The sequence below is a fragment of the Ovis aries genome, chromosome 2 (genome assembly GCF_016772045.2).
Source record: "Ovis aries strain OAR_USU_Benz2616 breed Rambouillet chromosome 2, ARS-UI_Ramb_v3.0, whole genome shotgun sequence".
NCBI classification, from domain to species: Eukaryota; Metazoa; Chordata; class Mammalia; order Artiodactyla; family Bovidae; genus Ovis; species Ovis aries.
Genome location: NC_056055.1, coordinates 14,370,226 through 14,383,144, shown reverse-complemented (window position 1 = coordinate 14,383,144; position 12,919 = coordinate 14,370,226). Strand labels below are relative to the sequence as shown.

Sequence of the window (12,919 nt, the reverse complement as noted above, 5' to 3'; positions counted from 1 at the left end):
AAATCCTAAGAATCAAACAGAAATGTAGAAATCACAAGCGAGCATCCTATCCATTTAATTAACCATCTTAAGTGGGATATGTTTTCAGTTGAATCACCATCTTCTCTTTCTAGGACCTAGTGATATCAAATTTTAGTTATCTTCTTTCACTCATCCTTATTACACAAAAGACAATGAAGTATTATAAAAGCATAATCTAGTTATGCAAGTGTGCCTGCATAACAACTTTAACAACACTTTCTGATCAAAGGCCAAAACAAAACTCTACAAGGAAGGATCCCTGCTAACGTTTGTATGCCTGTGTCCTTTGAGTCTGTGGCCCATGACAATGCATGGATTTACTGTTTTCATAATAAATCTACAATTCTATCAAAAGCTGGTATGGATACTTTATCATCTGCTGGAAAACTGGAACCCAAATGCTGCCTGAGGTAAAAAAGACACTTCCAAGAGAGACAACGGGACTGAAAGCCAAAAAAGGAGGTCTCAGGTGCAATCACTTTGGTTTAGAATGGTATTTTCTCATTGTTCCTACTTTGGTATGTTAATATAAAAAATATAATTGCCTTATGATTTACTTTCTACTTTCCACCAAGGTCAAGCCACTAGTGCATATTAGAGTTCTTTGGTATTCTGCCTCACAGAAATTACAATTATTTAGAGATAGACTGAATTTAGATTTCCAAGTCAAGTAGGCAAGATGGAAGACCTTCAAGGGAAATACTATCTCTGGATTTCCTAAACACCCACAGTTCCTTTCATTTTCATGATTGCTAAGGTACAAATGGGAAATAATTACTTGGTGTGTGTGTGTTGTGGGGGTGTGAGTGCAAGGGAAGAACTGAGTTTACCTGAGCGTACTGTTCCAAAACTGTGGCCGCATCACTGTGTTTCCTCTGCTCAACTAGCTTTCCTGCAAAGACAATAATAAGCATTTGACTTTCCTAGTTGGCAAAGATCAGCATTACCAAAACACAAGGGGAAATGGTTTTCAGTGGTACTATTTAAATCAAAATGGTCTCCGACATATTGGAGATTGAGCTCTAGAGTATACACTCAAAATGAGCTGCTTTAAAATAGCATTATTCAAAAGTGTTCCCCAGGATTGTTCAAAGAACAATGAAAGGCAGGACCAAGAAACCATTCTCAGGCCAAGCATGTTTGTGAAGCACTGGGTAAGACAGAGTTAACGTTCTTTTGCTAACATGCTTCATCAGTATGTCTTTGATGCGTGCGCTCAGTCATGTCTGACTGTGCAACTCCATGGACTGTAGACCACCAGGCTCCTCGATCCATGGGATTTTCCAGGCAAAAATACCAGAGTGGGTTGCCATTTCCTCCTCCAGGGATCTTCCTGACTCAGGGATCTAACCTGCATCTCCTGCATTGGCAGGCAGATTCTATACCACTGAGCCACCTACGGCATTATGTCTTTTTTCCATCAAGCAAAGTATTAATACTTTGTGAATTTCTATGAGAGATATAGGCAGGAATACCAGAGTCCTATCCTAAAGTGGCAGTTAAAATCTAAATTTAGCATGGGATGTGAAAATCACATATAGTCAAAATCATTCAGGAAAAAATGTTTACAAGCGTTCATATGGAAACTGACCTAGCACTCTCACGAATCCATTTCTTCCTCCAATAGGAAGATGCTGCTGTTTCTTTGGTTGAGCACTAGATGGGGGTGGTTGGCATTTGTCAGGAATGTGGCAGTATCTTTAGATTTGAGAATCACTCTTGGTCCAGTTGAGAGGGTGTGTGCCTCTATGAGAGGCACATAGAAACCAAAGTTAACTAAGGGGCTGGCAGATTCATGTCTTCTATTTCATGCTAATTCCAGGGCATATTATCATTTACAAAACCAGGAAGAGTCACCTCTACTAAACAGCTATCTTTTCTCTCTTTTGGTGACTTGTGTGAACTGCCTAAGTTAAATGTATGAATGAAGTGACTCCACCTTATAACAGGTCCCAAAAATCTTTGGCCACTCTCTTCTCCACCTTTTTCTGCTAACCATCTGGAAAAACTAGGTATATTGCACTATAAGGCATGAAAAACAGGAAGCTAAGAGTCACAAAAAATGTAAGATAACAGACCCCAAGAACAGAGCTGGAAAGTATAAGCTACAAATAACAAGTTTCTAGAGCACAAGTATCAATGGAGCCAGAATGAACAGTTTTAACAGGACTCAAATAAGGACTTCTCAGTACTTGTAAAAAGACTTCAGCTTGGAAATCGAAAGGGCTTACAGAAGAGTCTACAGAACCAATATGCTGAGCTACCAGGGAAGCCCATCTGATAACCAGAAAATGCCAGAAAAAGAAAAGTCATAATCTCACACAATTTTTTAATCCCCAGGGGAAAAAAAAAAGTGAAATAACTAAATAGAGTATGTTCATACGTTTAACACGCTATAATTTGAAATTTTTTTCAGGACTGTTTTGGGGGAAATCGTAACAATATTTACAAGACTCTTGAAAATTAGGGGGAAAATATACCAGCCACTCACTTCAAGCATGATTGCGAGGGCCAGAGCCCCACCTGTCTCTTCTCCTGAGCGCTCTGGGAATGCCACTCCACTCTAAGAAATCAGATTCTGCAATAGCCTCGCCTCTGGTTTCACAGCCTGAAACGGTTAAACTGGCTCTGCTTTCGGACTGCTTATATATTTGGCCTCATTTCTGAAAACCGCCATTATGTTTTCATTTTCCAACAATCTACTGTCTGTATTTGAATGGCTCCATCCCCAAATTCATCTTTACATTCTTATAGGGCTCCTGGCTACCCAGCTACACTGTACCAAGTGTACCTATGAGGTGTGAGTTTCAGTGAATGAGGTGGAGAAGGAGGGTTAGTTAGGTCATCGCCAACTTAAAGTTAAGTGTTCCTGGGACTTCCCTGGTGCTCTTGTGGCTAAGACTCTGCATTCCTGATTCAGGGGGCCGAGGTTGGTCCTGTTCAGGGAACTAGATCCCACATGCCATGACTAAGACCTGCCGCATCCAAATAACTAAAAATATTAATAAATAAATAAGTATTAAAAAAGGTTAAAGTGTTCTCTAATGACTCCAGCTTTTCCCTTCCCCGAGGACTGGACACGGATACGGAAAAAATCCAGCTTCAACTACTGCCGAAGAGACGGCAGATCTGCACCATGGGAAGACCTGCCAGAACTACGAGAGAGAGACGTAAACTGCTTTCCCTATCGTGCCATCGTATCTGGGGACTCTTGTGGCAGTTCAACTTTTACTCTACCTAGTAAGCCATTCCAAATTAATTTTTATCAGTGCCTGTGAGAGGGCATCAAGGTGGGCTGCCTTACAGATATTTGCAAAAATTCCAAACGAAACCAAAGAAACACAAACCCTTAGGGGAAGTTCTCGTTTGGGAGAACCTTAACGACCGTGTTTACCTGCCAGAGTCCTGCCCAGGCCAGCCAGCTGCTCTGCGGGCAAGTGAAGCTGGGCCGCTGCACACAGCGCTTGCTGCCAGCTGCCACAGGCCAGAAAGGCGCTGAGAGCTTTCTCGTGAGCACCGCAGCGGGCGAACACGAGCCCTGCCAGCTCATGGAGGTGCTCCCGCAGCAGGTGTTCCCCGTAAGCAATGCTGATGTCCTGGGACAGGAGGAGACACAGGGTCAGTGAGGAGAGGTGGCAACTTGTTCTTTAAATCTCTAGAGAAGGCTGTCTTGATCATTATACTTGAAATTACTTGAAATTCCTTGGAACTACTTAGAAAATAAGTAATTTTTCTGTGGATGACTAATGAATTCAATCTTTTTTTAATTCAAAACCTTACTGAGGATATGCTGTTTGTTCATCCAACAAATAATTACTGAGTACTATTCAGGGCAGTGGGAGTAAGACAGCAATGCAAAAAATATAACAAGGGTTAAAAAAAAAACAAAACAGCCAACCAACCAAACACAGAAAACTCTAACAAGAACCATGATCAAGCTACTGTTATGGTGGTGAAAGAGAACATACTTTATAAACCAGACATGGTCAACAATATAATGGTAGACCGTGGTAAACGGACACGGTGATGGGAATGCTATTTCAGAGGGCTGTGAGGAGAAGCAATGTGAAGAGTTAAGGGAGAGTGTTTTGCACCAAGAGCACAGAAGGCACCGTGGCGATCAGGCAGGAATGGGTACGGAACACACAGGTCGGAATAACAAGGAGGCCAGTACGACTTAAGCAGAGAGTGCACAGGAGAGGAACAGATCATGAACGTGAGAGCAAAGAGGCGGCCTCTGGCCAAATTCTCTGTTCCCCAAGCTCAGCATTAGGCAGGGAAACAGAGGGATATAACATGGGGTCCCTGCCCTTAAGGGAACCCACAGCCTGGTGGGGAAAAAATCAGTACAAGGCAGACTGATAAATGCCATCCCCAAGGCAAGGAGGAGGTGTGCTGGGAGCTCGGAGTCTGGCACCTCATCCAGGAATGGTTTTCTGGCAGAGGAGAACCAAGTTTAGAAGGACAAGGAGGGCTAAAGGACAGGGAGGTAGAGGGCTGGCAGAGAAAGCCGATGCTCAAGAGGAGGCAGCGGCCAGATCACAGCAAGATGTGTGCAATTTGTGGACAAAGTGAAAATGGTGCTGATGACGGTATGGGCTCCACATCGCAGGTTCTTGGGCAAAGTGCTTCCTCATTTAAAATTGTGCACAACATCTATCAGGCTGTTGCGAGATTTCATGTAACATCTGATAAGTGAAGTATCTAGCATATGAGAAAAGCTAAACAGATGTTTGTTTAAACAAATAAACCAAACTTCATGCAGAATTATATGGGAAAGATTCACTATTCAGGATGCTTGGTGAGGCTGGGCTGGAGGGGGCAGGATGGAAGCCGCCAAGGTATTTCCGATGAGGATCCAGCGACAATGCCTAGGCTTCTGGCCTGGGCAACTTCTTTCCAAGAGGAACAGATGAGGGCCATTCTCTCAGATAAGAAGTTCAAGATAAGAGTAATTAGTTTGAAGATTAACTCTGAAACCAAGGAAAGTGTCAGGGACACAAGATCCTCATCCCTTTCCAACGGCAGCACGAAGCAAAATCAGGAGCACTCATTTCACACGTTACCCACCTGGTACTGCTGCGAGTTCGGTGGGTAGAGCTTCAGAGCTTCGTTATACAAGTTTTTATCTTTTATTAAGTTTAAGCATTCTGGGAAGTACTCCGGTCCTACAGGAATAAGATTCATACACACACAAGCTTAAGACTGGAGAAGCATAATGGATTTCATCTCTACCACTGGTCCTTACATAAAATCAACAAGGGAGCTTTTTAAGACCCGCATAATTAGAGTATCCAGAGGAATGGAATGCAGGAATGTGAACTTTAATGAGCACCGCTGCAGATTCTGAGATTTGAGAAGCACTAATTGGGATCAGAGTTCTGCTCAAAAGGAATTTTACACAGCCCCTGAGAAATGACCATCCAGCCCAGTATTTTCTTAAACTTCTTAATAAGCATCATCTAGGGAGCTTATTAACCATACACACACACCTGAGTCCCAGCCTAGCCCAGATGAACCTGATTCTCCAAGGAACACAGACCTGAATGCAAGCACCTCAGGCGACTCTTCTCGTCCCTGTCTCAGCCATCAGGAAAAAATCATGAATACTGAAGGCTGAGGTTCAGCACCAGTCAGGCATGGGTGAAACGACCACCTGGCATCGTGCTGGTTCTACTTCATATGACTGCCAGTCAGAACTGTGTCTTTCGGGGCACAGAAGGTATGGCCACTCAGACAAGCTAAGTCTCCTTAGGGTGTTTGCATACACCATGAGAAGAATGAAGCCATCAACCAATTGTGATTTTGAGACACAGAAGTGAATTTCAAAGGTGATCACTTGACTCAAAAGGGTCTGAACTATGGGGCTCCCTGAGTTCACTCAGAGACATCTGCTGTACCCTCAGCTTTTCAAAACTGACAGCTCCCCGAGTTCACGTAGACATCACTGTACCCTCAGTTTATCAAAACTGACAAAAATAAGGTCTGTGGCCACAGCTGTTAACATTTTCAGGTGTGGAAACTGAAATCAGTCTGTCTAACATTTGACTTCAATTTATACTCTACCAAAGAATATTTGAACAGAAATAAATATACTAACTCATACTTACCACATTTGCTTAGGTGGCCAATGGCCTTTTCATATCGTTTCAAGTATTTATCTATAGTGAACCGCTGATAATTCGTTTCCATTTTCTTAAGTGTATTCAGAAATGGAAGATATTCTTTGGGATCCTAAAAAAAATTTTTTTAAAGGGTAATTTTAGTGACTGTGATTATATTTACTTTTAAAAATAAAAATACATAGTAATTATAGCAATAAATCCAAAGCTACATCATTTTCAAAATATGTGAAAGCGAGATTGTTAGTTGCTCTGTCACGTCCAACTCTATGTGAACCCATGGACTATAGCCCACCAGGCTCCCTGTCTAAGAAATTCTCCAGGCAAGAATACTGGAGTGGGTAGCTATTTCCTTCCCCAGGGTATCTTCCTGACCCAGGGATCGAACCTAGGTTTTCCGCACTCCAGGCAGACTCTTTACCATCTGAGCTACCATAGAAGCCCTCTTAAAAATATGTAGTATATTAATATATTAATTATATAAAAAATCAAACTACACAGAACCACATTTGGAAAAAATGCCTTAACATATGGGTGTTCTTAGTTTTCACTCAGAATAATGACGACTAACTCTTAGCTAACTCTCATAAATACCAATTGTTTCATAGGTTAATAAGGAAAACAAGATTCCTTCATCGTCAGGAAACTTAAAATCTAGTAGAGGAGATAGACTGGTACATCTGGTAGGCACTGGGTGTCATAAAAGCACATAGGAAGGCCATCTCTTTCAATCCCTGGATGCTGGGCAGGGAGGCAGCAGAAGTTTACTGAAAAAATGTCAGCTGGGCATCCTTCAACCAAGATGAGTGAGAACCAGCCAGGTGAACAGAGAGGATGAGAGTGCTGGAAGCGCATGGGCCCAAGGGAAACAGAAGTAATGCTACCTGCAAAGGCGTGCGGCAGTTGGGAGACAAAAGTACTGCCTCATATCCACTGCAGAGAAAAGGGGATAACATCAAGAGGTGAGAACTGAGAGATTCACAAATACCAGAACACGGAAGAGATTTTAAGCATAGAGCCTCTGAACTTCTTCCTAGGGGGAAGGCAGAGCCCATGAAGGATTGTAAGCAGAGGAATGGGGATCAAATTTTCCTTTTTGGGAAGGTCATTCTGGCAAGAGCAAAGAAAGGAAAGATAGGGGCTGAAACTGAGGGTGCCAAAAAAAAAAAAAAGAAACAAAAATTGTGCAAAACCAGAGGTGCTCAAACTTTTGGACCATAGCATGGCAAGGTGAGACGAAGAGCCCTCGAACCCTTCTATTCTCCAGGTTCCCAGTTTCCACTGAATAAAGATGCTGCATGATAAAGCTGGACTATAAATCAATCACCTGCTGTATTTCCTTTAAAAGAGCAGAATTTGTTCTCATTTTTGCTTGTAAGCTTGAAAACAATCAAATGGCTTTATTTCAATTGTTCAATCTAGCAATCAAAACATTCTGATAAGCCCAGAACAGTGGTAGAGAATGAACTTTAAGTATGACCCTGGAGACAGGCAGATCTGCCTGGAGGCCTGTACTCACAGCTTTAATCTCAGCCCAAACCCTGCACGTCAGGAGCACTGCTTCACACTCTCATGTCCGCATCAACAAACATGCTAACTACGCCGGAAGAGTAACTCCACCTACCTTCTGTGACTTCTCAGCTACCATGAGGACCAAATCAAAGTCATAGGTCCCAAGAGAATGGTCATATAACTCATTGACATCTACCAGAAGCAGCAAATACTTCAGGGCCTCCTCGGCACTCACAGCGTCAGGGACTGGTGGAGCATTTCCTGTCGGTGTGTAAGGAAACAAGAGAACAAAATCATTTGGGGGAAAAAACCCACATACCTAGCAGCATAACCAAAAAGAGAAAGCAACACATTTTCCTGACAGAAGTGGACACCAGACGGAAGACAGTCCTTTGACGATTTTGTACATGCTTTGTAGGGCAGCACCAAAAGAAACAGACCCAGGTTTTAAAGTGGAGACCAAAAGGCCACAGTCTGAATTGGTGATGTGGTGCTGGTCCTGGCCAAGGCTATCTCCTGAAGACTGAAGCCCCGATGTCAGTCGGGGCCCCGATACACACAGACTGCCAACATTTCTCTACCTTGGAGTTCGTGTACCTTCTGCAGTGCCATCTCCAGCTCTGGGGTAGTTTTCTTCACGTGAGAGGTGAGTATTGACAGGCAGTACCTGCAGTGGTATGTGAAGGACAGCACAGTAAGAGCGACGAACAAGCTGAAGAAAAGCTACTACCCACTTCTGTTTTTCAAAAGATGCCAGCTCACGACAGCACACGTACTTGCGAGGGTTTATGTTCTCCATGGCTGCTCTCATAGCATCGCAGATGAGGTCTACTTTCTTCTCATCAGGATCGCTGGGCCGTGGAACAGTGCTCAGGACTGGAGGAGGATACATGGTCTTTGTAACATCTTCTTCCCTAAGAATAAGTGTGTATTAAAAGGTCACAAACCCAACATATGTCCCAGCGACCAAACTACTAACATGTATGCTGGAGTGTTGATGCGATAATAAATAAAAAATAACAAATAAAATAAAAAAATAATAAAAATGGCTTTTGGAAGGCAGTTAATTCTAAAAATAGTCATATCTAGTGAAAAATGGAGACACTAACTGAGAAATGAAACATATCCACAGAAGACTTAAATGGTAATGCTTATAGATGTTACATTAATATAGCCCCAAACTGGGTCTAGTACAGATGTCCACTCACAGAAGAATGAAGAAATGAGCTGCAGCATATTTATACTACGGCATACTGTGCTTCCCTGCTGGCTCAGATGGTAGAGTCTGCCTGCAATGCAGAAGACTCAGGTTCGATCCCTGGGTCGGGAAGATCCCTGGAGAAGGGAACTGGCAACCCACTCTAGTATTGTTGCCTGGAGAATTCCATGGAGAGAGGAGCTCAGTGGGCTACAGTCCATGGGGTCACAAAGAGTTGGACATGATTGAGTGACTAACACTTCCACTTTCTTTCTTTTTCATGGCATACTACTGAGCAATAGAAAAGAATAAACTAGTGATACATGTAAAAACATGGGATGAATCTCCAGATAACATGCGGAATGAAAGCAGCTTTATTTACACAGAAAAGTCAATACTACGGTATATAATTCATTTCTATGAAGTTCCTGAACAGGCAAAATTGATCTTCAGTGAAGAACTCAAAAGAGCAGTTGCCAAAAGGGTGGGGAAAGAATAAATGGGAAGGGATCTGGAGGAACTTTCTGAGAAGGAAATGGTCTCTATCTTGATAGGGGCCAGGACTGCATGGAAGCATACATTTGTCAAAACTCAGTGAATGGTACACTTATAATCTGTGCATTTCGCTGTAGATAAATCTGACATGGAGGGGGTGGGACCCTGTACACAAAGAATATACTCTAGTTAATGTTACACAAGGTGAAGTACTGACAGGCAAAGTGGATTCATGTCTACAATTGCCTTGAAATTTGTTTAAAATAAAGATGAATGGTGGATGGACAGATGGTAGACAGTGACAAACCAAATACAGGAAAATATGAACTATAGAATCTAGGTGATGGTACAGGATGCTCACTAGACAACTTTCTCAACTTTCTTACATGTTCAAAATTTTTCATTTAAAACCTTAGATAAAAGTCATTGCAGAAAAAGAAGCCATTTATTTCAATTAATAGTTTTTATATGTATACCTAAAAATAAAGTCAAAGAATAATTTTCATGACATGTTTTAAAGTCTCAGTTTTAAAAAGGGAAAAAAGTAAAAATCCAGTACATGTGGCATCTAAGAGTTACAGATTTTAAAAACTATATTGAAAGCAAATTTTCTCTATTTATCGGTTTGATTTCCTTATCCAGAAAAGAGAAAATTATGGATATGATATTCATGAATTATTCAAAATACTTACTTCAATTCTGTGAAAAATAAATTAATATGATTCACAGAGTCTATCTGTCTTATGAAGGTTTCCACATTTTCAAGAAACACCTACCCAAAAAAAGAATTAAAAAAAGAACAAAACATCTTAGTTCAGGTCATATTAATTCAAGCTAAAGTACACTAAGATAAATATCGGATTTAGAATGTTACCTTAGGGTTGTGATCGTGAATCAGATTGAGATTAATTCTCAGTTTTCTCATGCATTCAAATGCTTCTTTAAACATAAGTCTGGGGAGAGACAGAAAATGGAGAGAGGGGACATTTCACAGAAACTCAGCTCCCTGGACTCAGCACATTTTCATAAGGATATAAACCAGTTAAAATGAAGACGACAGCCCAACTACTACTGGATTTCTGTTCTGAAATCATAGAATGAAAAAAAAATCAGGCACCAGGTTCATTTACCTTCCTAAATGGTGTGACGACTTAGTCATCAAGGCCATCCAAGGACTTGATCCCCACACACTCACACAAGAAAATCTTTATGGAACTCAGGGCTACCTTCTTGTTTAACAAAATGTTAGTAAACATCTACCTTTCCAATATAAACTTTCCCCCAAATTCAAAGATGCAAACAATGGATCATTTCCTTCACAACAATGGCTCAGGTATTGTGGCGTCATAGGTCTTTTTATAATTTGCTGAAAGCCTTGGACCTTCTGCCCAGATAAATACACAGATACAGGATAGCGTAAAACTGCCCTGGGTTCACAGGCCATCTAAAGCCCATATGGATCCCCTTGAGCTAGGAAGCTGTTTAATACCATGAGCCTCATCATTCCTTCTCCTAGGAATGTCTTCTACACCATACAATTTAAGAATCTAAGTGCCAAAAGAAGAAAGCTTCTGAGAATCTGATTGAAGACATCTGTAATGAAATATTTAAATACTTTTTAAGTTTTAAAAATCTTAATACTTGCTGCCTTCACACATAAGTCATAACAATAAGCTAACTAATCATATATACGGTACTTACTTGTCCAACCACTTTCGAATCTGAGCTAAAACCAGGGCTCGATGATGAACAACTTCTAAGTTTCCCCTTGGCATCTTAAAATAAATAAATCAAATCAATAACATGTTTAATTAAACAGAAAAAAAGTTAAATACCCAGGATATACAACTTTACCTAACTCTTCTTCGAGAATTAACACAGCACTGTAAAATGAGCACACTTTTGGCAAAATCTAGTTGTGCTCAAAATTTACTTTGACTTTCAAGAGGTTTCCCTCTTAGCCTTACTGGGAAGAACCTGTTTTAACACTACTTTGTATAATGCTAATAGAGAACTTAGCAAGGAAAGGCTTATAATAAATTAATACAAATGATAAAATATAATCCACAAGAACTGTCTGGTATTTACTGCCAAATGACAATCATAAATGCAGCCTGAAAAATCAATGTACCTGTAATATAAGCTTTGTGTCTTGAGGCACAACAGTGACGATGCGTGAACCCCTCTCCACCTTCCGTAGAGACTCACCATTAGGCACGTAGCTGCTGCTCAGACCTGCCTGCAATGCTAAAGACACCACAGACCAAGCCTTGAGAATCACTGTCACAACAAGCTACTCTCCATTAACTGCAGCTGAAACAGCATGTTACCCGAAAGAGAAGGAAGCCATTAATAATGAGGCCGGACTGCTCTGTCACTCAGCCTTCAAGACCATCAGCCTTTCGGATAAACAAGTTCATCCCAGGATCTCGCCCTCTCTTACAGAGGCCTCATGCATGATGCACAAACAGCTTCTCGACTGACATGGAAACCAGTGGGAGGACTGGGCAGTTTCTCTATGTCTTAGCTTTATCAGTACACTACAATCACATCAGTGAAAGAGTCCATTTCCAAGTTAGAAGCAAAGGAAACAAGTGGGCTACTTCTTTCTTAGTATCAGAACTGTGTGCACGCACACACATACACACAGGGGAGGGGCACAAGGAATCGAGGAAAACCTGCAGCCAATTTCCTACAAACCACAAGACAGAGTCCTCCAGACATACAATGGAGGGCGGCCACAAAGAAGGCTGAGGATATCGCCAGTTTGCCATCTACACAGTAATTCAAAGTAAAATATGAGTTATGTTAAGAAATTTCCTGAAAATTTTAACTCAGGGTACGCTGCTTTAAGGAAGGACCTCCCACTCTTTGATAACTGGCGTGGAGTGATTTAACTGAGATATTGAGATAAGAGGCTAAGTAAATGAACTTGACGTTTTCTCCAGTCTAGGACTCCAGGATAAAAAGCCAAAACTACGTGACAAACGTAAAAGTCATGGAGACTTCAGAGGACAAATGATACTAGAAGACAGACTATCTTCTATCTTCTACACTGAAAACTTACTCTTCAATGAAGCATCTCTCAGGCAAAAGCACTGGCAGATATGAGAATGAGTCGTCACCAATAAAAACTCATCATATACAGCAAATGAAGTGATATTTGATGCAACCTACAATAGGTCAGGGAGGCAAGGGGGAGAGTTAGTTATATTACTTGGAATCAAGATGGAAAAACATCCAGCAACAAAACAAGCCATGTTACCTCAGTGTCATTGATGAAAAAGCGACATCTGTCAGTCAGACCAAGGACACATTCCTGCAAAAAAATAAAATATGAAATCACCAACAATTCTAAACAAACTAGGGCTTCCGTGGTAACTCAGTGGTCAAGAACCCTCCTGCAATATAGGACACGTAGGTTTGATCCCTGGGTTGGGAAGATCCCCCTGGAGAAGGAAATGGCAACCCACTCCAATATTCTAGCCTGGGAACCCCCATGGACAGAGGAGCCTGGTGGGCTACAGTCTATTGGTTCTCAAGAGAGCCAAACTCAACTTAGCAACTAACC

General features: G+C 41.5%; 1 protein-coding gene across 3 annotated transcripts in view; it reads right to left on the bottom strand.

Moving 5' to 3' along the window:
* The window catches only part of ELP1 (elongator acetyltransferase complex subunit 1), a 56,359-nt gene that overhangs the window by 18,186 nt on the left and 25,254 nt on the right, over positions 1 to 12,919 (bottom strand). For all 3 annotated transcript variants that reach the window (XR_006058573.2, XM_042242917.2, XM_042242918.2), the window contains exons 17-29: positions 12,614 to 12,667; positions 12,416 to 12,521; positions 11,480 to 11,595; positions 11,050 to 11,123; positions 10,223 to 10,301; positions 10,041 to 10,120; positions 8,432 to 8,569; positions 8,237 to 8,322; positions 7,768 to 7,916; positions 6,132 to 6,255; positions 5,092 to 5,189; positions 3,416 to 3,617; positions 852 to 913 (exon numbers count right to left, since the gene is read on the bottom strand). Coding sequence is in view for 2 of the 3 variants with exons in the window: in XM_042242917.2 (XP_042098851.1) it covers positions 852 to 913; positions 3,416 to 3,617; positions 5,092 to 5,189; positions 6,132 to 6,255; positions 7,768 to 7,916; positions 8,237 to 8,322; positions 8,432 to 8,569; positions 10,041 to 10,120; positions 10,223 to 10,301; positions 11,050 to 11,123; positions 11,480 to 11,595; positions 12,416 to 12,521; positions 12,614 to 12,667 (1,368 nt within the window). In the remaining variant the exon portion in view is untranslated. The remainder of the gene's footprint in view (positions 1 to 851; positions 914 to 3,415; positions 3,618 to 5,091; positions 5,190 to 6,131; positions 6,256 to 7,767; positions 7,917 to 8,236; positions 8,323 to 8,431; positions 8,570 to 10,040; positions 10,121 to 10,222; positions 10,302 to 11,049; positions 11,124 to 11,479; positions 11,596 to 12,415; positions 12,522 to 12,613; positions 12,668 to 12,919) is intronic.